Consider the following 27,694-nt stretch of genomic DNA (forward strand, 5'->3'; position numbering starts at 1 on the left):
ACTGGCACTCAGAAAAGGCAGCTATCAGCAAGACAGCTAAATAAAATGTAATAAAATGTGGGACAGATGAAGTGAGCCAGGGACATTAAATGGATGGTACTGAGGGCACTACTAGCCTGTGGCCAGACGTATTTAAGTGAGGCGGATAGGTGGGAATGTGTGACAGGCATAGCCTACTGGGTGGAGGTACTGTATCCTACTGGGTGGAGGTACTGTTTTCTACTGGGTGGAGGTACTGTATCCTACTGGGTGGAGGTACTGTAGACTCCTGGGTAGAGGTACTGTATCCTACTGGGTGGAGGTATTGTAGACTACTGGGTGGAGGTACTGCATCCTACTGGGTGGAGGTACTGTATACTACTGGGTGGAGGTACTGTATCCTACTGGGTAGAGGTACTGTAGACTACTGGGTGGAGGTACTGTATACTACTGGGTAGAGGTACTGTAGACTACTGGGTGGAGGTACTGTAGACTACTGGGTGGAGGTACTGTAGACTACTGGGTGGAGGTACTGCATCCTACTGGGTGGAGGTACTGCATCCTACTGGGTGGAGGTACTGTATCCTACTGGGCGGAGGCACTGTAGACTACTGAGTGGAGGTACTGTAGACTACTGGGTGGAGGTATTGTAGACTACTGAGTGGAGGTACTGTAGTCTCCTGGGTGGAGGCACTGTAGACTACTGGGTGGAGGTACTGTAGACTACTGGGTGGAGGCACTGTAGACTACTGGGTGGAGGCACTGTAGACTACTGGGTGGAGGTACAGTAGACTACTGAGTGGAGGTATTGTAGACTACTGGGTGGAGGTACTGTAGACTACTGGGTGGAGGTACTGTAGACTACTGGGTGGAGGTACTGTAGACTACTGGGTGGAGGTAGGCAGGAGGCAGAAAGTAGTGCTACTGCCAAGGTAACTGGGTACTAAACCTAAACTGAGCCCATTCATTAACTGTTAATCCTGGAGCTGTTCTGCATCCATCCCAGTCTACATTTCAGGGGGAAAGTTGGCTTCCTTTTTGAAAAAGTTGTTCCACCAGAGCAGATGTGTTTTCTCCCTTTTGAAAGAAAGGAGTGGTGCTAATTCTGCCAAGAGAGGGAAGGATGGGTCTTTTTAAGACAGCTGACATATTTCATCATTTAAGGCCACAGCACACACAGCTCTCAGGCTGTACATGTGGTCTCACTATGTGGAAGGAGAGAAAGAGGGAGATCGAAGGGGGGGCGAGAGGGAAGGGGAAAAGAGAGGGAGAGAGAAGAGGAAGAGAGGAAAGAGAGGAGAGGAAAGAGGGAAGCGGAGGTCTGTGCATGTTTTCTACTGAGGAGTTAGACAGAGTTTAGCCTCTTATTCGAGGCTTCTGAGTTCTCCGAGAATACACAGAACACAATAATACAAGGTCTGGCTATGCTAAACGAGGTAGAGTTGGGTCTACAGACCTCCAAGGGTCTGCTGATGGTGGGTCTCAATGAGACCTGTTGTAGCTAGTAGAACACTGACAGGTCACAAGAGCATAACCGCACCACTGTGTGTTTCAGTAAAAAAACTAACATTATGTGTTCATTTCAAATGAAGCTTTACTAAACATCTCAACATATTCTCATTTCAGTATGTACAATAGTGTTGTAAACTTCAGTATGGTTTAATAGAACATTTTTACAGAGTAATATGAATTGAAAGGAAATAAACTTTGACAAACATAATCTTTAAGCATGACATTTACAAATGACCTGGTAGAGTTAAGTGAACTGGTAACGTCAAGGTAATGATACTCATTGTACATTGCGTTTCATCATTGAAGGGTAAACTATACATACAAATCTGTTTTGGTTGCAAAATGGTGTTTCTGTACCCTAAGTGAGGTATCATTGTTGGATGCATCAAAGGTTTGCAAGTAAGAGCATCATTTTAAATGAGGCTTAAATAACTTTGCGTTAAAAGGTGAAATAAGTATCACATCATAATTAGCTCTTTACCCAAGGAGAAGAAAAAGGATTCTGTGTACAAAGTCTTTATAATAGAGGTTCATCATCCAATGGAATACTGTCCCAATGGAATACTGTCCCAATGTAATACTGTCCCAATGGAATACTGTCCCAATGGAATACTGTCCCAATGGAATACTGTCCCAATGGAATACTGTCCCAATGGAATACTGTCCCAATGGAAATGCTGTCCCAATGGAATACTGTCCCAATGGAATACTGTCCCAATGGAATACTGTCCCAATGGAAATGCTGTCCCAATGGAATACTGTCCCAATGGAAATGCTGTCCCAATGGAATACTGTCCCAATGGAATACTGTCCCAATGGAATACTGTCCCAATGGAATACTGTCCCAATGGAAATGCTGTCCCAATGGAATACTGTCCCAATGGAATACTGTCCCAATGGAAATGCTGTCCCAATGGAATACTGTCCCAATGGAAATGCTGTCCCAATGGAATACTGTCCCAATGGAATACTGTCCCAATGGAATACTGTCCCAATGGAAATGCTGTCCCAATGGAATACTGTCCCAATGGAAATGCTGTCCCAATGGAATACTGTCCCAATGGAATACTGTCCCAATGGAAATGCTGTCCCAATGGAATACTGTCCCAATGGAAATGCTGTCCCAATGGAATACTGTCCCAATGGAAATGCTGTCCCAATGGAATACTGTCCCAATGGAAATGCTGTCCCAATGGAATACTGTCCCAATGGAAATGCTGTCCAAATGGAATACTGTCCCAATGGAAATGCTGTCCCAATGTAATACTGTCCCAATGGAAATGCTGTAAACAGGGTCTGGTATTAGATTGACTTGACAGATAATGATAGATAGTTACACATTTGGTTTTTAGATCTACAGTACCATTGAAAACACAAGTCAAAAGAAAAGGATTGTCAACCCTGATAAAGAAATGTTTTGTTGCTTAGTTGGGTGATCACAAGAATAATTAAAGCTACGTACACTTATTGCAATAAATACACTTTTCTTACGGTATCTTAAACACACACACACACACACACACACACACACACACACACACACACACACACACACACACACACACACACACACACACACACACACACACGCTGGTCAGAAACAGGTTGGTTATAATCCTTTGTATAATCCATTGTAACATGAGTCTCCTCACACAGAGGTATCAAGTCATCAACGTCCTTTGGTCTACTTACTGTGTGACATGTATCATGATCTCCTGGTTCATGTACTTTACCCTGGCAAAACAATGAGTTCTTACATTATTCTTACATGTAGCAACATACACATACTGTAACTGAAACGACAGCTTTATATCATGTTCCATAAAATACAAAAAAATGCCAACATTTTGTATAATGCATACCATGTCACAAGTCAAAGTGGTAACCTAGAACCCCTGTTCCCTCATTGACAAATGTAATGTCAGTCTTGTGTTTCCTGTCTTGATGAAAGCAGTGTCCTCTCCACATGTTTTAAAGTAATCCTTTTCATCCTTTAGCTTGATTTCCATGTAACATTGGTGGACGGCTCAGTCCCATCCAAAGTCTTGTCCAGTCATCCGGTAGAACCTGAGGTTGAATGGCCTGTAGAAGTCCCTGAGCCTCTGCAGTACCTCTGGTGAGATCTGTGGATGAGGCCTTCCTTTGGACTTCCCCAGACACCTGGGCTTTCTGCTTCCCTCTGGCTTCTTCAGACAAGGGAATCCCTTAGTCTGGTTGAAGTAAAAGTGCTTGTCGCTCACCACCCTCTTCAGACCCAGGAAGTCCTGCACCCGGCCCATCTCCCCCGCCGGGTCGGACACCAGCCGCTCGCCGCTGACGAACAGGAAGTGAGATAAGGGGAAGTGCTGGAGCCAGTTCTCCAGGTGCTTGGCGTACAGGCCGATGCGCACGGCGCTCCACGAGGTGTCGACCAATCCCGTAGAGGTATTCTTGAGGGCCAGGCTCTGGAAAGAGGGGAGGCCGGGTTGTTTGGACAGCGTCTGGGTATAGTCGGAGATTGCCCGGGTCACGGGGTCGCGGACGACTACAATGAGCTTAGTGTGGCAGTTCATGGTGCAGAGGCGACGAGGAGCCTCCTTGGTCACAAAGTAGCTGGGCGTCTTCTCCATGGTGATCTGACCTTCTAGGGTCCGAGGCATCAGGTTCCTGAAAACAGACATGGAGAATAATCAGTTACTGTCCTTCACTCAACAACATGACAAACTTCACACTATACAGTGTCATAAAGAGCTGGAACACTGATTCATAATATACTGTACATTAGCTATGATTCTTACATCTGTGTGTTTTTACAGAAATAGAGAAGACATTACAGATATACCATTTTAGATACACATCTTTGTCTGAGCCAGATATACATCCTTCAAGTTCAAAACTTTGTCTATTTTTTTTTAGTGGAACTATTTCATTTCCCAAAAATTATATTTTCCTCTACAAGCTCAGGTATGAAAAATTGCATTCTTAACTGCCACAAATCCAGCACTGTATACCTAAATTAAACCTTCTCCAAAACAGTAATGATTAAAGGAGTACAGTCTATGTTTATGAACCAGTCCCCAGCCCATCCCAGTCCTGGTATAGGAGCCATGGGAAACTGGGAGGCCGCAGAGCCAATATGGATCTGATGAGCCAAAGCCACAAGAACCACTTAACAGCAATTTCCTTAAGACTTCCTTCTCCAGCCCCCTGTCCTCCCCCTTTCCTGTACCACAGAGTGATGTGTTCCCCCCGCAGGCAGGCTCTGTGAAGAATCTAGCAATACCAGACGAAACAAATTCAGGACGACTATGAAACACAAGGCTAGCTAAGCTGCTTAGCTCAGTTACACCGCCTTTCTCACAGCTACTTTTAGTCTTAGATCATAGACAACCACTGGTGAGAGATACTGAATACTGGAAAGAGATACAACACATCGAGTCCCAACTCTGTCCTGTAGGCAAAGATGTAACTGAGGTGTCATAAGAAACTGTTCCATAAGAAACAGTCTAGATTGAGTTCAGTCAGAAGAATAAGCCTCTGTCACCTCTCTCAGCATCTGTTCTCCTATCTGTTCTGTGAATGTTCTGACATGGCTGTTTGCCTCAACAACAACACCAAAATCAAGTTCAGTGAAGTTTACTATCAAGCTAAAGTATAAATCTGTCGATGTTCAAGCTAAAGTATAAATCTGTCGATGTTCCCTTGTGCAAGACACTTAACCCTAATTGCTCCAGGGTCACCGCTGATAATGGCTGATCTCTGGCTCCACTCTCAGAGGGTGTCTCAGGGGGGTGGGAAATGCAAACAAACAAACTTGTATACTACAAATGTAAGCACCCACCTAATTATTAATTATCTTATCTACTGTACTATACTGTACTGACCAGGGAAAACTCCTAGCTCTATTGTCTATAATTCTGCTTCATCTAAATTCAGATGAATAAATTATGTCAAATGCCTTGTGTGTCTGGTCTCGGGGATTTGTGGGTAATGTATGGAGGCTGTCCAATCCTCTACTGACGTCTGAGGCCGCTGTTTTGTGGTGAGAATGAATTCAGGGAACAAATTGTTTTACTTAACAAAGGATGAGAAGAAATGTTAGTTTATAGCAATTACTTTTCCATCCATCCATTCATTCATCCATCCGCATCATAAGCCTACAGATGTAGGATCTTAATTTGAGTCAGTTTGCTACAGCAGGAAAATAATCCTGCAGCAACAGTATGTGAATTATTATGTGGAATATAACTATTGGACATTTTTGCTGGGGTTCATCCATTTTTCGTAAGGGAAAATCAAGTCTGAGTTTATCAGAAGCTTCAGAAGCCTTTTTAAACCTTAAATAAACTCTAAGTTTTACATTTCCTGCATTGTAGGAAAGTTATCCTGCAACAAGGTGACCAAATTAAGATCCTACATCTGAATCGTCTGTTATTCTTAAGGAGACCATATTGTGGCTTTACTGAAAATAAACAACTTCAACACATACTCTATGGACAGCCAGCACATGAAAAAGTCTGTTTGTTTTTTATGAAAAGTCTTGAAGATTCGCCAAAACAATAATGCAGAATGACAGGAGTCCTTTCAATTGCTTCTATGATTGACAACAGATGAAGCGCCCATCAAATGAAGTTCAAAGAGTTCGTCCAAACAATGTGGGATCCTAGTTTAATTTTGCCAGTTATTCACCAGCAGGACTCTGGCAGTGGTTGCTGACTGACTTTGACGATGGTTCAGAGACTTTGACGACAGTTCAGAGATGTTTCTGGGTAAATCAAACTGTTCATTAGGCCTTGTGTCTGCTGCCAGACATGACATGGCACTCAAACAGAATGGTTTAGCTGAACTATAGTTGGATTGAAAACCAAACCAAGAAAGGAGGGAAGTGAATCAAACTAATAAGTCATCTCAAACAGATTATAGTCATGATAAACACAGCACCTCTGTACATTTAATATTTTATTTTAAATACTTTTCAAAATGCTATTATATTTAAGTAATCGATAGCATGGGCATCATCTTGGTTGGTTTTTGAGGACTAACAGTGATTTAACTCCTCTCTATAATCTCTCTATAACATATTTTGACTTTAACGTAGTTGATTTACTAGGTGGACCAATACCTTCAACCCTGTTGACATTCTAGAGAGCTTCAACAATCTCTAAAGGCTCAAATCATACAGACAACAGAGTGGAGCAACAACATGACCCCCTATTAGCCCTGAGCTAAGCACTGGTTTACAATAGTTCAAAGAGTCATCTGTAGTCAAAGTACAGGGGTATTGTAGACTAGGTCTCCTGTAATTGCAGGTGGACAGACTAGAGCAGTGGTACTGTAACACCAGTGGAGGCTGCTGAGTGGAGGACGGCTCATAATAATGTCTGGAACGGAGCAAACACTGCAGCATTATACTCAGCTAATGTCTTTTCTGTTTACATGTAGCAAATAAACACGTCCCATTTATGATTAACATCCCAAAATGTTCATCACCTGTCCTGTCTGTCTGTCCCCAGTCCTGCTCTGCCAGATCGATGTGTCTGTCTCTGTATATCTGTGATGACAACAGATACGGCAGGACAGTGACAACAGATATGGAGGTGATGATGTTGGTTGGGTGGCTCTTCTGTCTGTCTCCTGTCTGGCCTTGGGTGTCTCCCCTCGTAAGTGATGTTTGTCATTGCTGTAATTGGCCATAAGGACATCTCCTTCCATAGTTATAAATATTTAATGTGATGCCCCTTCTCGCCACCTTCCCCAGGTCCCTATCTATCCCCCCTCACAATCTGCCTCATCATTACACAATCAATAAGAGCCACTCTCTCCCTATTATCAATGTCTTTGTGTGCCTTAAGTGTCAAGCACAATCAATATGAATCTGTAGAATATTGGGACATGTGCTTCAAAGGACATTCTTCTAAATTAAAAACAAGGAACAGCAATCGTCCAGCTAACTATAACATAGTTTAGTTTAAGAGCTAGCTAAATCATAGCGTAGCCCGAGAGCTAGTTAAAACTGTACCCCAAGAGCTAGCTAAAACATCTATGTCTGACTGTTACAGCACTTGGAAAGGGAGCAACAGGGCGAGGTAGACTTCTCTATTTGGGGCTTTCTTGGAGAGCTTTGCTGAGCTAGCCACATTAGCTAGTGGGTCCCCGCTGTTGGAGGATGTGGGTATTTTACCCTGAAGTGATATGCTTCTGATTATACGACTGATATGTAGCAACCAATCCGGAGCGGAGCGTAAAACCCCCCGCGGCTAGGATGTGGCTGACACATTTCCTGCCTTCACGATCATAACCCTGTAAAGTACTGGTACTACTACTACTACACAACATACTGTGCCTTCCTGTAATAAAACATGGGAAGTTTTCTGTCTATGGAAACGTGAATTGCTAAGACTTCACTGAATTAAGAATCATGACTGTACCAAAATGTTTATAATATCAATAGTCAAGAAACACTATTTATTTGTATAAACCTCACACCATTCTGCTTTAGAAGTGTAAATTAATCATTATGCCTCAACTTTACTCAGAGGCAGAAGCTGATTGAAATGGACGTTGGAGGATCTGCTCACTAGGCATATAGAGCACAGAGCTTGTTGGAAGTAGTCTCTAAGTATTCAGGGCCCATATTCACAGAATTTCAGAGTAGGAGTGCTGATCTAGGATCAGATCCCCCCTGCTCATAAAATCTTATTCATTAAGATCTGAAAGCCAAAACGTATCCTCGATCAGCATTCCTTCTCTGAGACGCTTTTTGAATACGGACTCAGAACTGTGAGATCCAATTAGACTGAAAATCAGCCCCATAAAACAGGCAGGAGAGCAAACAGCAAGCTGAAGAAAACAACAACTCCCAGCAGCCCTGCTGTGCACAGAGGGTGTCGGACAGAGACAGACGGCCTAGGGGACAGGCAGGGCAGGGCTGTCTGGCTGACTGTGGAAACCTTTCCCACTATGCAGTGCTTCCTGCCTCTCTGGATAGCTTGATAGCATGTTGTGTACTGTATTCTCCTTGAATGACATGGCACAATATCAGGCTTAAACCTGGAACATTTTAGGTTTAATGACTGTTATGTGATGTTATGTAAATGACAATGACATTCTAAATGCACAGTGGATGTTTTAACTCTACTCTGTATAGATACTATCCAAACATTCTTCCAGTTTAACTGCATTTCACCTACAGAATGTAAACATGTCAAAGGAGCATTTGTAGGCTTCCATTTCCCCAAAGAGAAAACACTAACTGGTCTCTGATGATGTGATTGGATGTACAGATGAAACACTACAACAAGAAACGGGACACACTGTACAAGAAGAGAGCAACCGAGCCTTTGACGTGTGTACGTGTGACAATGAATTTAAAAATCTATAGATATATTTAACCTTTATTTAACTAGGCCTAGCCATGACACCCTACTGAAGCCATGGCCGGGCCAACACTATGACACTATCATGGATCATGGCAGGCCGACATGCTGGCGAACTGTCTCTGATGTCAGGTCTTTGTGACAGCTTCTTAAGGGACAGCTGAGCTGAACAGTCATAGTGTTGGCCTGGCTGTGGTGCCAGTAGGGTGTCATGGCTCGGGCTGTGGAGGTCATAACATTTTGTCAGACGGTGATTGTCATACAAATGACTGTTGGTCTCATGGTAAATGACCATTAATTAACATAAACACTTTTAGCATTTTCTGGCTTCCACACATAGCCTGATGCAGACCTTTGGAAGATCTACATTTTAAAAAGTCTAATAAATTCATGTAATATAGCCTACACCATCACAATAAATCCATTAAATATTTTAGACAGGTCTAAAGAAACATGATGTGCAGAAAATGTAGTCTATTTCAGAAGAACAGAAGGGCATACTCTAAGTTGTCTTTATGTTAGGCCCTGATCTGGTTATGCCATATGGCTCTGGGTTACACTAGTTCATTTAGCAGACAAGACTCTAATGTTGCATGAAAGGCATGAGCTCTGCTGTACACACTTCATCAAGGCTTGGGTTGTGCCGTGGCGGAGATCTTTGTGGGCTATACTCAGCCTTGTCTCAGGATGGTAAGTTGGTGGTTGAAGATATCCCTCTAGTGGTGTGGGGGCTGTGCTTTGGCAAAGTGGGTGGGGTTATATCCTTCCTGTTTGGCCCTGTCCGGGGGTGTCCTCGGATGGGGCCACAGTGTCTCCTGACCCCTCCTGTCTCAGCCTCCAGTATTTATGCTGCAGTAGTTTATGTGTCGGGGGGCTGGGGTCAGTTTGTTATATCTGGAGTACTTCTCCTGTCCTATTCGGTGTCCTGTGTGAATCTAAGTGTGCGTTCTCTAATTCTCTCCTTCTCTCTTTCTTTCTCTCTCTCGGAGGACCTGAGCCCTAGGACCATGCCCCAGGACTACCTGACATGATGACTCCTTGCTGTCCCCAGTCCACCTGGCCATGCTGCTGTTCCAGTTTCAACTGACCTGAGCCCTAGGACCATGCCCCAGGACTACCTGACATGATGACTCCTTGCTGTCCCCAGTCCACCTGGCCATGCTGCTGCTCCAGTTTCAACTTCCACCTGACTGTGCTGCTGCTCCAGTTTCAACTGTTCTGCCTTATTATTATTCGACCATGCTGGTCATTTATGAACATTTGAACATCTTGGCCATGTTCTGTTATAATCTCTACCCGGCACAGCCAGAAGAGGACTGGCCACCCCACATAGCCTGGTTCCTCTCTAGGTTTCTTCCTAGGTATTGGCCTTTCTAGGGAGTTTTTCCTAGCCACCGTGCTTCTACACCTGCATTGCTTGCTGTTTGGGGTTTTAGGCTGGGTTTCTGTACAGCACTTTGAGATATCAGCTGATGTACGAAGGGCTATATAAATAAATTTGATTTGATTTGATTTGAAGGCTGTACACACTTCATCAGTCTCTCATTCACAATTTGACAAGCACTTGATAATGCCTCGAATTTCCCGGCTGCATCCCCTTTGTGTGGCCGTAATGCCCCCTAAAAAAGACATGCCTTTTGTGGCCAGTGGGTGCTGTGCTGAATATAATCATTATAATTCCTTTCTCCCTGCTGCGTGCAGAAGCACCTCTCACAGTAAGTAAGGTGGTCGGTCGGGTCTTTCTCACAGGCTACAAGTCAAGACCGACACATCGGGGACGGAACTGCATGGGTCCTTATTCAATTCTGAGGCGCATATTGATGATATCTGAAGAACTGTCCACATTTACTTTTCGTCAGCCAACAAGATGAGTAGGCCTAACGAACAGCAAAAGCACTAGCTTATGTCAATCTACTATCCCCCATAGTACAAAAGTTGACCTATTCTATTCTGTGCGACAAAATAAATATTCCGAACATAGTCTGGGACAGTTGTCAGATGCGATTGATAACAAATTAATAGAACCACTACCATAAAAAAAACATTTAGCTTAAAATGTTGATAAACTATTAGGCTATTTCTTCACATTATAAGCAGGACTGCTGAGGTTGAACACCAACACTAGCCAAGCAATAAACAACACTCTGGACCAGTCTCAGTAAAGACCAGAACCCACAGAGCTGTAGCGATGGAGCCAAGTTGGGGGTGCCCCCATGATTGCCCCAATGTTTGATATCCCCATACCACACACACATCCACATCACTGCACCCCCCCCCCCCCTTTCCCCCTCGCCCATTACATTCTATGATGCTGGGGGTGCAATGTCTGAGTAATCTGAATCAAAGCAACATCACCCCCTCCACATGCACCCCCCCCCCACATGCATCCACACCACTGGTGCCTTGACTCCCCCTGCCCCCTCACCCCCCATGACACTCTATCAAACACTATGGGGTCAGAGACAGTCTCAAAGATACAGTACCCACACACCCCAGACACAGCCTCACATCCACACCACTTCTCCACCCCCTCCCTCCCTCCCTCCCTCCCAGCCTCCCTCCACACATACACACACACACACACACACACACACACACACACACACACACACACACACACACACACACACACACACACACACACACACACACACACACACACACACACCTGTGGATTCACAGTGTGCCTCCCATCAGGCTCCACTGCCCACATCCACCCATTCATACTCAGACAGGAAGAGGAAAATAATGGTTATACATAATATATAGTAGAGTAGGGGGAAGTATCTACACCAGAGCTTGGGACTAAAAGGTTCTATTTCAAAAATATGATTCTGAGGTAATTACAACATTAATTGGGGGTATTTAGAGCATTATATAGGAAGAGAACATTGAACAGAACAAGGCTATGTCAATAACTCAATTTGGACAAAAATGCATATTGAACCGTATAGACCCAAGCTCTTTAAGGCTCCTAAACAAGGAGTAGGATACCATTATCATTGGTGTGATAGAGAGGAGATGGACTTGCCGAATCTGTAAAAAAAGAAAATAAATGTGTGCGTGTGTGTCGGGCACATGCGTAGGCTTCTCTTTTAGAGATGAAGTGCAGTGGAGCCCATTACTAATTAGTGACTAGAATAGAAGAGCCCGATCATAATGAAGTATCATCACAGGGTCGGAGGTCAATGATGCATCGCCGGAGAGTTTTCTGGAGAACGGCTAATGGCTTCAACATTTACACACATTAAAGTACATAGGCCAAGCAGTCAAAAACCATGTAGCCGCTGTCAGACCTGGGCTCAAATACTATTTGAAATCTTTCAAATACTTTAAGTGTTTGTTTTAGACTGCCCACGATTGCCAGGCGGCCGGAGCTTGGACTTTTGGGACCTTTCTATTGGTTTAATTGCAGGCAAGGTTAGTGAGACACAAATAAAGTATTTCAAATGATTTTGAATAGCATTTGCACCCAGGTTTGGCCTCTGTTTTTGTAGGACGCCAACGGTCAAGTCCATGACATGCTGCTGCCATTCTATATTCAACTGTACATACATATGAAAGTTATCTTTACAAACATATATTTACAAGATTTGTACGTTACTGCATTTAGCTCTCATATGATTGAGAACTTGAAACAGTTTGATTACGTGTGACAAAGCCATTGGCCCGTGAGCCCTCAGGGTAATTTCAGCTTATTTCCATTAAACGTTTTTCATCCTTTTTAACCTAACATTATTCTTTGTGGGGATGGCAGAGAAACCATGCATGACAACCCAAGGCATCTGAAACATTTTATTTTGGCCTGTCGAAGCGAGCTATTATTTCTCCTCACAAACACGCTTCTCCTTCCTACTCCTGACTGACTGACTGACTTCTTTTTACTGCTGGGAGTGCAGCTAAAACGGCAAAGCGTTCTGATGTCTCCTCAGTACTTTCTGGGATCGCTTAAAATGGACCACAATGCATCTCAAATTATTATAATTCCCACCATATGGGGTGTGAGTATAGGGCCTAGTAGCCTACCGTATCCCAATGGCGCCACCCCTCCCCCACCTCCACCTTACCTCCAACCCACCCAGGCCCAACACTATTAAAACACTATGCAACTGAACACTACAGCCACTTCCTGTTCTGTTTGCAACTGAATGCCACAGCCACTCCTGGTCTGTTAGACAACTCAACACGGCATTCAGCCTCTACTTATCATTAATGGCCCAAGGGCAGGACAGTGAGGGAATGAGGTGTGGGGAAAATCCCCTTTACTCTAATGGAAAATCAGGCTTGAGTACTGTAATAATGGGTTACTTTTATAGTCCGTTTTATACATTGTCTGGACTGAGAGTGATGCTGTGAGATTTTGTGTTCTACCTTAAAATACAGTAATAGTATGTTTTTATAAGTTTAGCAGAGTTAAATCATTGTTGTGTAAGATTTAAAGAAGAAAAAACCCTTAATTGATTTGGAATTTGTATTTAATTAAAATGTTTTCATAGTTTATAAACAATATAAAACATACACATACAATTGACAACATCATACAAACATCAACTACATCACATCTGCCCAGACCCACTAGCACACACCCCCATCTCCAGCACCCACCTCAAACTGCACCATTTTGTTTCTCTCCGGAGCCCACGCATTTTCAATATTTAAATAATAAATCATTACATTTTTACATTGTGTTAATGATTACTGAGTCATTATTAGTTTTACACACATAATTTCTTATTCGGTACTAATGCTATGATCAAGCCTCATGGATTGATGCAGTGAGTGGCCTACAGTACCTTTTTCATGTGTAGAGAAAGAGTATGGTGTAGCTGTGTGCTAAACAGCCCATTTAAACTGTGTTTGGCTTCCATAATGGTCATTGCAATAGATATTTGAACATGTGGTTGATAACACCAATGAGCATATCACTGATAACAACAATGACCAACAAGGACAGTGAAAATCCACCTGTTGTAATCATCACGTCCATATTGTTGTGAATTGTTAGATACTACTTCACTGTTGGAGCTAGGAACACAAGCATTTCGCTACATCCGCAATAACATCTGCTAAATATGTGTATGTGACCAAAACCATTTGATTTGATTTGATTACTACATTACTTAATTGATGGCACTTTGTGAGCCTATGGGATTTCCAGTGGTATTGATGTTTCCCCGTGCCCTTATGCCATTGCCCTGAAAGGATTTATACTATCATTTAATTGCAATCCGATTGGCTGAGGCCTTCGGTGTCAGGGGTAAAGGTCAGCCAATTGACAAGCTGTCAAAATATTGATGACATCACTTGCGTATTGGAGTTTTCCTGAAATTGAAATGCAGTAATGATCTTTTCATGAATCACGCAATATCATCATTGCGCACATTCACTGACTGGCTGAGTACTGTATGCTTGATTGTATTCATACACAGTACAAATCATGATAAGAGGACATGCACATTCAACAACTTGCCTACTGTATGTTTTTAGAATATCTTTCTGTATGAAAGTGAGGAGTGGAACAAGAGAACAGCATCTTATTCATAATTCTTTCATCTTTATGAAAGCAATATGAAAAATAAGTGGAGATCCATTTTGTCTAGTTAAAACCTCTTTGGGCTAAGATCCCACTAACGGGATCGATATGACAACAGCCAGTGAAAGTGCAGGCCAAATTCAAAACAACAGAAATCCCATAATTAAAATTCCTCAAACATACAAGTATTGTACACCATTTTAAAGATACAGTTCTTGTTAATCTCATCACAGTGTCCAATTTCAAAAAGGCTTTACAGCGAAAGCAAACCAAACAATTGTGTTAGGTCAGAGCCAAGTCACAGAAAAACACAGCCATTTTTCCAGCCAAAGACAGGAGTAAAAAAAAACAGAAATAGAAATTAATTAATCACTAACCTTTGAGGATCTTCATCAGATGACACTCATAGGACTTCATGTTACACAATACATGTATGTTTTGTTCGATAAAGTTCATATTTATATTTAAAAAATCTCAGTTTCCATTGGCGCGTTATGTTCAGTAGTTCCAAAACATCCGGTGATATTGCAGAGAGCCACATCAATTTACAGAAATACTCATAATAAACATTGATAAAAGATACAACTATTATGCACAGAATTATAGATACATTTCTCCTTAATACAAACGCTGTGTCAGATTTAAAAAAAACTTTACGGAAAAAGAACACCATGCTATAATCTGAGTACGAGACCAAAACAACCCAAACAGATATCCGCCATGTTAGAGTCAACAGAAATCAGAAATAGCATTATAAATATTCACTTACCTTTGATGATCTCCATCAGAATGCACTCCCAGGAATCCCAGTTCCACAATAAATGTTTGTTTTGTTCGATAATGTCCATCATTTATGTCCAAATACCTCCTTTTGTTAGCGCGTTCAGTTCACAAATCCAAATTCATGACGTGCGATCACTAGGAGCAGACGAAAAGTCAAAAAGTTCCATTACAGTCCGTAGAAATATATCAAACGATGCATAGAATCAATCTTTAGGATGTTTTTAACATACATCTTCAATAATGTTCCAATTGGAGAATTCCTTTGTCTTCAGAAATGCAATGGAACAGAGCTCACTCTCTTTTTATTTTTCATTTTTTACCCCTTTTTTCTCCCCAATTTCGTGGTATCCAATTGTTTAGTAGCTACTATCTTGTCTCATCGCTACAACTCCCGTACGGGCTCAGGAGAGACGAAGGTTGAAAGTCATGCGTCCTCCGATACACAACCCAACCAAGCCGCACTGCTTCTTAGCGCATCCAACCCGGAAGCCAGCCGCACCAATGTGTTGGAGGAAACACTGTGCACCTGGCAACCTTGGTTAGTGTTCACTGCGCCCGGCCCACCACAGGAGTCGCTGGTGCGCGATGATACAAGGACATCCCTACCGGCCAAACCCTCCCTAACCCGGATGACGTTGGGCCAATTGAACGTCGCCCCACGGAACTCCCGGTCGCAGCCGGTTACGACAGAGCCTGGGCGCGAACCCAGAGTCTCTGGTGGCACAGCTGGCGCTGCAGTACAGCGCCCTTAACCACTGCACCACCCAGGAGGCCTCACAGAGCTCACTCTCACGTGAACGAGCGTGGCTAGGGGAGGGGAGGGGGAGGGGAGGGGAGGGGAGGGGAGGTTAGCAGGAGAAAGCACAAATGTTGAAAAGCATGTTTCATACAATTTGGTTTATTTATACAGTATAACTCAATAGGACTGGATAGAATTCCATGATCTCTCTTGATCCATCTGTCTTAAATCAAGTCTTTAAGGCGGTGTCACACTGGTATACACAATGATTTAGTGGTTTGTAATATTTGTAATATTTGTTAGTCATCAATCCATTAATCAAATTGAAAAGTGAATAGGAGTATTTTCTACCATCAGCCTTTCCAAGAAGTCTGTTTTCTCCCAGTCCCTCCCTGCTTTTCCTGTAAAGATGTTCACATGCCATCTAAATGACAAATGTTTTCCCCCAGAATGAGCCAACGAGGCATTTTGTCATTTCCATACAATAAAGATCCAAAACGTTCATAAGAAAGTAGAAAAACAAATGAGTTCATTATAAAGTCTTCAACAACAGGAGGCCGATCTATAAAAACAGTGACAACTCATGTACTTCATTGTGCCCATGTCGCGGTGACATAAGCATAACAATCCATGCCATTGTGCCACGGAAAGTTGAGGTTTGCCGGTTTTCCTGTTTCAACTGTGTCTGGTGTGGCTCTCACAGGGCCCATATGAAAAACATTGGCCCTAAGTCTATTTAAACCCATGAAACAACACAGAAAGTCATTAAATCCCCCTTTTGATTCTGATGGGACCATTCTGTGGCTTTTTCTAGTTTAGTAATGTCCGTAGGCACACATGCAACTACACAGACAAACACACGCAAGCAATCACACACTCACAAGCATAGAAGCACGCATGGATGTACCGTTAAAACACACACACACACACACACACACACACACACACACACACACACACACACACACACACACACACACACACACACACACACACACACACACACACACACACACACACACACAAACACTAAAGCTCCGGAAAGCTGAGGAAAAGAGCCGGCAAGAATCACAGAGAGAAGTCAGTGGAAAACACTTAAAAGAGGTCTGAGCAGTTTTGTCTCATAGCAGACAATGGTTTTTGGAAGACAATGCGTGGGATAGGATTGTGTGTGTGTGTGTGTATTAAGTCTCTCCAGTATGCATATTGCCCCTGTATGTCCCTGTGGTTGACAGTCATAAATGATAAGGGTTTTTATGACAGTGCATGAGCAGTCCCTCTCCCACTCTATTAGAATCAGATGCAGTCATCATATTTCACTGTCCAGGACACATGGCTCCAGACATATTATCACACTGCACTGTTGTCAGCTCCCCCAACTATCTTTCTCTGTCCATAATCATGTGTCTCTCTGTCAATGACAACGCACTTGGTCCCAAATCTGCATGAGGCAAAGGGTCACACAACGTAGATAAGTTACAGTTGTAGATAACTCATTTATACAGTCTTTTACACTCCCTTTGGCACTAATTTCAGAACCTTGTGGTCATTTTTCAAAACTCCAGACACAAAATTCAAAATGGTCATCACTTGTAACACAGGCTGTCCAATGTTCAGAACATTGCATTGTGCATTCATATCTTTAAAGAAACCTTGCACTTACAGAATCATTGTTTCAAATAACTAATTTATCATGAAATACCATAGGAACATTAATTTAGATCATCCTCACACAAGATACCGATAGTTTCACTGTGTAGTTGTTCGTACAATCATTAAATATTGTAGTACAAAATATGTGATACATGTTTCATTATGGTACTACACGTAAGTACATCACTGTAAAAGGACTGGTAAAGAGAATACTACAGACACAGTGGAATCATTTAACAAAATCTGAAATTTATTGATGAAATACAATAAAATCACTCAGGTTTCTTTGAATCAAAGCAAAAATAATTAGCTACAAAAAAATCAAAAAACTACAGTAAAACATCACCTGCAGTGTTCCTCACCTGGCTTACCGTAAAACATCACTGCAGTGTTCCTCACCTGGCTTACTGTAAAACATCACTGCAGTGTTCCTCACCTGGCTTACTGTAAAACATCACTGCAGTGTTCCTCACCTGGCTTACTGTAAAACATCACTGCAGTGTTCCTCACCTGGCTTACTGTAAAACATCACTGCAGTGTTCCTCACCTGGCTTACTGTAAAACATCACTGCATTGTTCCTCACCTGGCTTACTGTAAAACATCACTGCAGTGTTCCTCACCTGGCTTACTGTAAAACATCACTGCAGTGTTCCTCACCTGGCTTACTGTAAAACATCACTGCAGTGTTCCTCACCTGGCTTACTGTAAAACATCACTGCAGTGTTCCTCACCTGGCTTACTGTAAAACATCACTGCAGTGTTCCTCACCTGGCTTACTGTAAAACATCACTGCAGTGTTCCTCACCTGGCTTACTGTAAAACATCACTGCAGTGTTCCTCACCTGGCTTACTGTAAAAGCATGGCGAATCCAGGCCTGACACTGGCCTGCCGTGATGTCATTGCATGCGTCATCCATGGCCTGGAGAAGGGTGGCTTGTTCGTGAGGGCGCCTATCATATACCTTCCACCTCCATGTGGAGAAAAATTCCTCAATCGGGTTTTAGGAAAGGAGAGTATAGGGTGGTAACTACTCCTTTCCCTGTACTTACAGGGTGGTAAATTGTGGATGGGCCTGAAACCATGCTTGCACCATTTGAGCATGGTAGAACCTGACATTATCCCACACAATGACATAGGCCATGCCATCAGCTCTACAGACCTGATTTAGCTCATCAAGGAAGGTTACATTTGAACAGCAAATCATGTGGCTGCCTGCAACTCAATATGTAGAGTAGAGAGCTTAAGTTGTTGTTCGACCTAACATTAGAAAGGGCAAGATGCGTAATCTAAGCAACTTTGACCATGGTATGATTGTTGATGCCACACATGGTGATTCTAGCATCTCAGAAACAGCTGCCTTCCTGGGATTTTTATGCACTACAGTCTCTAGAGTTAACAGAGAATGGTGCGATAAACAAAACACATTCAGTGAGCGGCAGTTCTGTGGGAAAAACACCTTGTTAATGAGAGAGGTCAGAGGAGAATGTCCAGACTCATTCAAGCTAACAGAAAGGCCACAAATGCTCAAATAACATCTGTTTAAAACAGTGGTGTGCAGAAGGGCATCTCTTAACATACAACACCGTGAATAATTCAGGTTGTTGTGGAGGCAAAAGGGGGTCCTACCCACTACTAGATATGTGTACATAATAAAGTGGCCAGTGAGTGAACAGTGATGTCAAATCTGAAAACATGGTCTGGAAAAGTGGTACATGGGACCATAGAAACAGTGTCTGATATAGAATGATGATGAAATATTACATCGATATATAATGAAGTCCAATTAGATCATGTTCCACGGTAATTGGTGTCAATGGATCTCGTTATCCTGAAACATTCATGATCTAAACATGGAATATTGTTTGTCAGTTTCCATACAACTCTGCATTAAGAGTAATGCAACAGTTACTTCTCATTTTGAGCAGTTGTATCAATTGATAGTTAGATAATTGTAATGAAATGAATAGACAGTCATTTCAGATGTAATGTGTGAATTGCATTTTTAAATGGTAATACTTTGATGCTAAGTTGTGTCATTTTGAACAGGCAGGTGATTTTAGTTCAATGAACAAATGATCTTAGCTTTATGTGTATTGTATCCAAGCAATTGGAAAAAGTGTTAGAGTTTTGAAAAATGTGCATTTTGATCATTGGTTGTAAGTTTTGTGTCTGGAGAAAAATGACATCAAGGTTCCGAAATTAGTGGCAAAGTGATTGTAAAAAACTGTAATATTGTTCTCGTTTTAAAGCATTTCAAAGCTATATTTTTAGTTTATTATATTCCAATACAATAAGCGAGATTCACAGGCCATTTGGCGGGTAGCTAAAGCTCTGTTGATGGTATGCAGCTCTCATGTATTCTGAGAGGAAGACAGAAGTTCACACACACACTGACATGACACCCAGGTGAGAGGGTTACAATTGTTCCAAATGGATGCGTTCCCACCACCAAACTGTCACTGTCCTCTCTCTGTGATCTAATGTGAATGCAAACAGATTCACTGTCTTTCACACTCTTCAAGATTCAGTGACAATAATTTCATAGCCTGGTCGCAGATCTGTTTGTACTGTCTTGCCAACTCCTATGGTCGCTGGGAGTTGGCAGGACAGCACAGACAGATCTGGGTACAGGCTTTTTGTTTCTCTATATCTGCCATTGTACTGTATATGATAACAATAACTGTTCTAGGAAAACAATGCACCGTGAAGAAGAAAGGAATAACTCTTGTTTAATCCATTCTTATGTTCCTTCCCTGCTTGTCCTATCACCTTGTTTTCACCTTCCATCTTACTTTCACTGGCCCCAAAGTGTTGCCCCGTTAGTCTATTCAGCAGCATCTTCTGACAAAACACTGAATAGCAAGCAATGATTATGATCTTATTACATCCCACATAACTGATGTAGCTGAGCACTACAGAATGGTTCTGGTAACATATGTACCGTAGCTGAGCACTACAGAATGGTTCTGGTAACATACGTACTGTAGCTGAGCACTACAGAATGGTTCTGGTAACATACGTACTGTAGCTGAGCACTACAGAATGGTTCTGGTAACATACGTACTGTAGCTGAGCACTACAGAATGGTTCTGGTAACATACGTACTGTAGCTGAGCACTACAGAATGGTTCTGGTAACATACGTACTGTAGCTGAGCACTACAGAATGGTTCTGGTAACATACGTACCGTAGCTGAGCACTACAGAATGGTTCTGGTAACACACGTACTGTAGCTGAGCATTACAGAATGGTTCTGGTAACATACGTACCGTAGCTGAGCACTACAGAATGGTTCTGGTAACATACGTACTGTAGCTGAGCACTACAGAATGGTTCTGGTAACATACGTACCGTAGCTGAGCACTACAGAATGGTTCTGGTAACATACGTACTGTAGCTGAGCATTACAGAATGGTTCTGGTAACATACGTACTGTAGCTGAGCATTACAGAATGGTTCTGGTAACATACGTACTGTAGCTGAGCATTACAGAATGGTTCTGGTAACATACATACCGTAGCTGAGCACTACAGAATGGTTCTGGTAACATACGTACTGTAGCTGAGCATTACAGAATGGTTCTGGTAACATACGTACTGTAGCTGAGCATTACAGAATGGTTCTGGTAACATACATACCGTAGCTGAGCACTACAGAATGGTTCTGGTAACATACGTACTGTAGCTGAGCATCACAGAATGGTTCTGGTAACATACGTACTGTAGCTGAGCACTACAGAATGGTAACATACGTACTGTAGTGTTTGTATAATTTCATCAACTGTCTGTTCAAACAATGTGTTGCTCATGACATCACTTATGTGACTGAACACTGTTTCTAGTTGCCGTGGCCACATCTGCATGTGATTGTGATGGTGTTGTGCCTGCTACAGCCCCGGCAATTAAAACACACATAGTACCACACTACCCTGCCCTGCCTCCTGGAAACCACTGCTGTCGCAGATATTATACATAAACACTTCATCTCCTTCATCTGCCACTCTTAATGAACAGAGAGAGAGAGAGCAGGAGGGATGGAGGGAGGAATGCAGGGAGGGAGGGAGAGAGAGTGTGTGTGCCTGAGTAAGTGAGAGAGAGAGAGAGAGAGAGAGAGAGAGAGAGAGAGAGAGAGAGAGAGGGGGGGGGATGCAGGGAGGGAGGGAGAGAGAGTGTGTGTGCCTGAGTGAGTGAGAGAGAGAGAGAGAGAGAGAGAGAGAGAGAGGGGGGGGGGATGCAGGGAGGGAGGGAGAGAGAGTGTGTGTGCCTGAGTGAGTGAGAGAGAGAGAGAGAGAGAGAGAGAGAGAGAGAGAGAGGGGGGGGGGGGGGGGATGCAGGGAGGGAGGGAGAGAGAGTGTGTGTGCCTGAGTGAGAGAGAGAGAGAGAGAGAGAGAGAGAGGGGGGGGGGGGTACCAGCAGCATGCTAAAATGATCAGTGGCAGAAGTGTTTCCATGTGTTCGTATGTTTTAAGTTTAAATGCTGCTAAAAAGATTAAGAAAAAATAATTAAAATATTAAATTACAGATGAGAATTTCACTTTATTTTTCAAACTCAAACTATCTGTCAAATTCTCTCCCACTTCATCTTCCTCCATGTTGTTTCTATATGAGAGAAAGGCTTATCTACAATAGCCTGATCCTAGATCAGTATGTTCTGTAGCTACAATAGCCTGATCCTATATCAGTATGTGCTGTAGTTACAATAGCCTGATCCGATATCAGTATGTGCTGTGGCTACAATAGCCTGATCTTGGATCAGTATGTGCTGTAGTTACAAAATCCTGATCCTAGATCAGTATGTGCTGTATGTAGCCCAATCCTCTGACTATCATTGTCATCCTAAACATGTCAAACACAGTCAGAGGAATCGGCCAAACTAAAGAACGTGGAGCCTTTTCACACTTACTACACTTTTCATCAAAATACCGTCAGCTACAGTACATGTATTACTCAAATATAAACTGACATACTTGCAGTGGTGGGAAAAGTACCAAATTGTCATACTTGATTTAAAGAAAAGATACCTTAATAGAAAATGACCTAAATAAAAGTGAAATTCACCCAGTAAAATACTACTTGTGTCACGCCCTGACCTTAGAGAGCCTTTTTATTCTCTATTTGGTTAGGTCAGGGTGTGACTTGGGTGGGCAAATCTATGTTTCTATTTCTTTGTTGGCCTAGTATGATTCCCAATCAGAGGCAGCTGTTTATCGTTGTCTCTGATTTGGGATCATACTTAGGAAGCCATTTTTCCCACCTTAGATTGTGGGATCTTGGTTTTTGTATAGTTACTGTGTAGCCTGCAGAACATTACGGCTGTATATATATATATATATATATATATATATATATATATATATATATATATATATATATATATATATATTGGTGTTCATCAAATAAAGAAAGATGGACGCTTACCACGGTGCACCTTGGTCTACTCATTTCGACGAGTATGACAACTTGAGTGTAAGTCCAAAGGTATTTGGTTTTGAATATACTTAAGTATCAAAATTACATGTAATTGCTAAAATATACTTAAGCATCAAAAGTAAAAGTATACAATTCCTTACATAAAGCAAATCAGATGACACAATTTTCTTGTTTTTTTAGTCAGGGGCAAACTCAAACACTCAGACATCCTTTACAAATGAAGCATGTGTATTTAGTGAATCTGCCAGATCGGAGGCAGTAGGGATGACCAGTGATGTTCTCTTGATAAGTGTGTGAATTTAACTATTTTTCTGTCCTGCAAAGCATTCAAAATGTAATGAGTATTTTTGGATGTCAGGGGAAATATGAAATATTTTCTTTAGGAATGTAGTGAAGTAAAAGTAAAAGTAGTCAAAAATATAAATAGTAAAGTAAAGTACAGATATATTTAAAAAAACATAGTCATAGTACTTTAAAGCAGTTTTACTGAAGTACTTTTACAACACTACGTACTTGCTATATTTCGAGCACATGACACGCTCCCAACAGTTGTCCCCCTTGAAGCAGGGCAGTGTGAACAGAATTGTCTTGTTGAGCCAACACTCCTTCAGTATAATTCTTACAGTAAGCATTTCACTGTTGGATTCCACGCATGTGACAGATACAAATGTATTCAATTTAAATGGTAATAGCAGAGCAATGTTTTTGAAACAGCTGAAATGTGTAGACATTTTCCTAATATTTGAAACTTGTTTTATTGAGTTGTTACCTGAAATTGCCGTAACAGCCTGAAATAGTTTTCCTGGGGCCCAGAGTTTTTCCTGAGCAAACTTCAGGCCCTAGTTGTAGTAATAAATCAGCTGTAAAAAAATATTTATATGGGTTATGATGGGACCAGATCATTTTTCTAATCAGGTCATATGGTTTTTAAAAGAAAACTTCTGGACAAACTCCTGACACTGGGGAGGATGAAAACATCAAAACCCTATTCATAAAATGTCTCAGAGTAGGAGTGCTGATCTACGATCAGTTTAGCTTTTTAGATCATAATGAATAACATTACATGGACAGAGGGAACATGGTCCTAGATCAGCGCTTCTAGGCGCTGTCAAACAGTCTCTCTCCTCAGCTATGACATTCTCCAGCAGGATCCTCCAGTCCAGACATCTGAAGGTAATCAGAACCTCCAGCCTTCTCTAGCTTCATAGGCCTGCAGTAAGGCAGGTAGAGGGCCATCAACATCCATATCCCTGCAATAGGGTTGCTAGGGCCATAATTACACCCCAATTACAGCTATGGTCAGCTGCGTCATCTATTACCAGCAGATCCTATCACCTCCAAAGTAGCTACAGTGCCTGGGTGGAGATTTGTCCTGTATATGCCAAGACATTATATGTTTCAGCCTGTATCACACTGTGGCTGTATTCACTCTTGGCCAAATACAAAATCTAACTACTGCAAAGAAATGTATATCTTCTATTGAGACCAATTCCTGCTGTATATGAAGTATAGACAATGAGTTAGGCCTGCTTATTGATTCCACCCTCTTTACCTACAAAGATGAGACTGTAACATTTAAGTTAACATTTAACATTTGAGTCATTTAGCAGATGCTCTCATCCATAACGACTTACAGTTAAACTTACAATACCGTAGCTAGGTGGCACAACCACATATCTCAGTCATAGTAAGTACATTATTCCTCAATAAATCAGCAAGATCAGAGCTAGTAAGGAGGAAAAAGTCAGGTTAAAGCCTATGATCATTCAAGATGACATGGGCTTTTAATGGGAGTGCACCATTCCATTCCAATAGAATAGACATGGATTGTATGTTAATATGGGAAGTCATGTTGAACTGAAGAAATGGTGTTTAAAACACTGTCATGAGGATTAACACCCCAGGGATTTATAACCTCTTCATCTACATCAAGTCAGGCAGGGTTGTATTGACACATACACACGCTCACACACAGACACACACACACACACACAGTACTTGATATCTGACTGTCAATGTGCAAATATCTATGTATGTTATTGACAAGACCTTCAGCAGAGTTCTTCACAGGTGAATAGCTTCCCCAGGGGAGAACACTGCTCCTCATCTACCTGTCATCCTATCTCCATTCATCATCCTACAGTGGCTGAGGTGTCATCTTTCTCCAAGGCTCAACATGCAGCTTCAACTGAAACTGTTGTGAACAGTACAAGTCCTACTAAATGATATGTTAGATGTTTGTATTGCAACAGATTTGATATGTATGAAAAGCAGCCCCGGCCCCCAATTCACAGATTCGATTCAAGATATCGAAATATCAGAGTAGGCTAGAATGGTTTTTACTGGCGCTGATAAACACTCCATGGACATTGTAAAGTAGCAGAATATGTACCTTACCTGTACCACTCAAGTCCTTTCTCGTAGAACCTGTCGAAAAAGTGAGGTTCTGCCCCGACAGCTCTCACGTCCGGATGAATCCGTAGGAACTCCAGCAGAGCGCGCGTTCCGCCTTTCTTCACACCGATTATGATGGCTTGTGGGAACTTCTTACTCTCAAATGTGTTGGACTCCGGGATGCCGTTAGCAGCTAGATTTTCCTTGGTGCTCTCCGGTATCTCTTGTGGGAGCAGTCCGCCTTCAACCCACTGTAGCTTGGCGACCTGTTCGTCTGCACGGTGGAGCGCGGCGCCCGTTGAAGTGTCTGTCCTGTTCCAGGGAGTCGGTGCGCCCGGCTGGTGAGGATAGAGTCGAGCTGACGGTCGCAGGTTGTCGTACGTACGGTCCGATATATCATAGTCTCTGTTTACAGTGTGATGGTCGAACATCTGTCTCGGCGCGGAGTCACATAATCCGGTAAAACAGTAAAAGAAATAGGTGAAAATCACGACCATGGTAAAACACACGGATACTTTGGACAGCGCCTTTCCAAAGTTGAGCCTTGTTCTACAGCCCACACTACATCCCATGAGTCGCTGTCCTGTTCGGTGAGCAAGGAGCAAAATGTTGTCAGCATACTACTTTCCCTTACGCTGAGTAGCCTAAATGTTCTCTATAAACTGAATGCTGAAAAGTGTAGCAGTTTCATAATCATAACACCCCAAAATTGGAGCATTGTCGTCGAACTTATCAAGGTTATCCTCATACCGTTGTCACGCATCATTACACAAGACAGAAAACGGGTCTTTAACCTTTTTAAACAAGCATTTGTCATTCTGCATGGCTCAATACTTCAATTTTCATTGAGTAATGATCCCACTGCCTTGCTGTGCGCTCAAGTCAGCTCTGGTGATCTCCCATGCACGGTTTCCCCTCTCCTTCAAAGACTTGCTGACACACCCAACAATCTCTACCCTTCCCTTCTCCAGCAATGGACAACATGCCCCATGAGACGTTTAGCAGCATTCAATGGTGTAAGCTATTGTCAACTACTGGTTCTTTATTCTACTGTACTTGTTATACACCTCTCTTCATCCTTCCAGACCTGGGTGTGTAACAAGCATACATTTGAATCAATCTACAGCCCACAGAAAATAATACCATCACAATTTAACACGGTGTATCAACTTTTAAAATCAAAAAGGCAATGTATTTTTATGGTGCATGCTGACTCAGGAAAAGGACCAAAAACGAATAACAACCTTTCCGCCTTTGAACCTCATGATAGATGAAACGTTCCTCTTATGAATGAGAAAGGCCCTCAGGACATCCATCCAAACCCTTGTACTTTTTCTGCTCCTTGAGACTCCTTTCATATCTACTGACACAAGTCTCACAACAAAGACTTGAAAAGCAGAGCCCTGCCCCAAACTCCTTCCCAAGCATACCTGCTGTAGATACAGTGTTATGGTTTGATGTAACCTAGTAGGACACAAGTGTATAGGGATAAGAATATGTACATAAAGATATATGAATGAGTGATGGTACAGAACGGCATAGACAAGATGCAGTAGATGGTATCAAGTACAGTATATACATATGAGATGAGTAATGTAGGGTATGTAAACATAAAAGGGGCATTGTTTAAAGTGGCTAGTGATACATGTATTACATAAAGATGGCAAGATGCAGTAGATGGTATAGAGTACATTATATACATATACATATGAGATGAGTAATGTAGGGTATCTAAACATTTTATTAAGAGGCATTGTTTAAAGTGGCTAGTGATATATTTTTTAAATTAATTTTTCCATTATTAAAGTGGCTGGAGTTGAGTCAGTATGTTGGCAGCAGCCACTCAATGTTAGTGGTGGCTGTTTAACAGTCTGATGGCCTTGAGATAGAAGCTATTTTTCAGTCTCTCGGTCCCTGCTTTGATGCACCTGTACTGAGGTATATGTGTGTGTGTGTGTCAGGTTCTTTGAACCTGACCAATACCAGCATCTCCAGTTTGAATCAACTGGATGAGAGATCATCTGTCTGGGAACCACATGCACACAGACACCCCCCTGGGGGAAGAAGCTTTGGTACAAGACAAGAGAACTGACAGAGAGAGGGGGGGAAAGAAAGCGGGGTGAAGTAGAGAGAGAGAGAGGCAGAGAAGGTATGAGAAAGAGCGAGAGAAGGAGAGAGGGGGAGACAAGGGGGTAGAGAGGGAGAGATGCCAAGAGAATGGAGGGCAAGAGGGTAGCAAGAGAGGATGGAGATAAGAGAGAGAGAGGGAGAGGTGGCAAGGTAATAAAGGAAGAGGGAGGATAGCAATAGAGAGG

The 27,694-nt window shown here is 42.3% G+C and overlaps 1 protein-coding gene across 4 annotated transcripts; it reads right to left on the bottom strand.

Annotated features, from left to right (window-relative positions):
- Positions 1 to 1,555: 1,555 nt before the first annotated feature.
- LOC109877297 (heparan sulfate glucosamine 3-O-sulfotransferase 6-like) lies at positions 1,556 to 26,351 on the bottom strand. Of its 4 annotated transcripts, XR_004206833.1 has the most exons (4): positions 25,383 to 26,351; positions 3,354 to 4,137; positions 3,184 to 3,225; positions 1,556 to 2,774 (listed from the first exon to the last, which is right to left on the bottom strand). XR_004206833.1 is itself a non-coding variant. In XM_031814114.1 (2 exons), exons 1-2 carry the CDS (start codon positions 25,949 to 25,951, stop codon positions 3,519 to 3,521), a joined length of 1,188 nt encoding a protein of 395 aa, XP_031669974.1. In that variant the 5' UTR covers positions 25,952 to 26,351; the 3' UTR covers positions 1,556 to 3,518. The 4 variants fall into 4 exon arrangements, 1 of the variants encoding a protein (XP_031669974.1); XR_004206831.1 differs by having other exon boundaries at positions 1,556 to 3,225; XR_004206832.1 differs by having other exon boundaries at positions 3,184 to 4,137.
- Positions 26,352 to 27,694: the final 1,343 nt, after the last annotated feature.

Source organism: Oncorhynchus kisutch, unplaced genomic scaffold (assembly GCF_002021735.2).
Source record: "Oncorhynchus kisutch isolate 150728-3 unplaced genomic scaffold, Okis_V2 Okis06b-Okis10b_hom, whole genome shotgun sequence".
Classification (NCBI taxonomy): domain Eukaryota; kingdom Metazoa; phylum Chordata; class Actinopteri; order Salmoniformes; family Salmonidae; genus Oncorhynchus; species Oncorhynchus kisutch.

Coding starts and splice junctions, on each gene's coding strand:
- LOC109877297 (XM_031814114.1), bottom strand. CDS start 25,951: ATGGGATGTAGTGTGGGCTGTAGAACAAGGCTCAACTTTGGAAAGGCG. Junction 4,138..25,382: donor AAAGGACTTGAGTGGTACAG/GTAAGGTACATA, acceptor GTCTGTTTTCAG/GAACCTGATGCCTCGGACCC.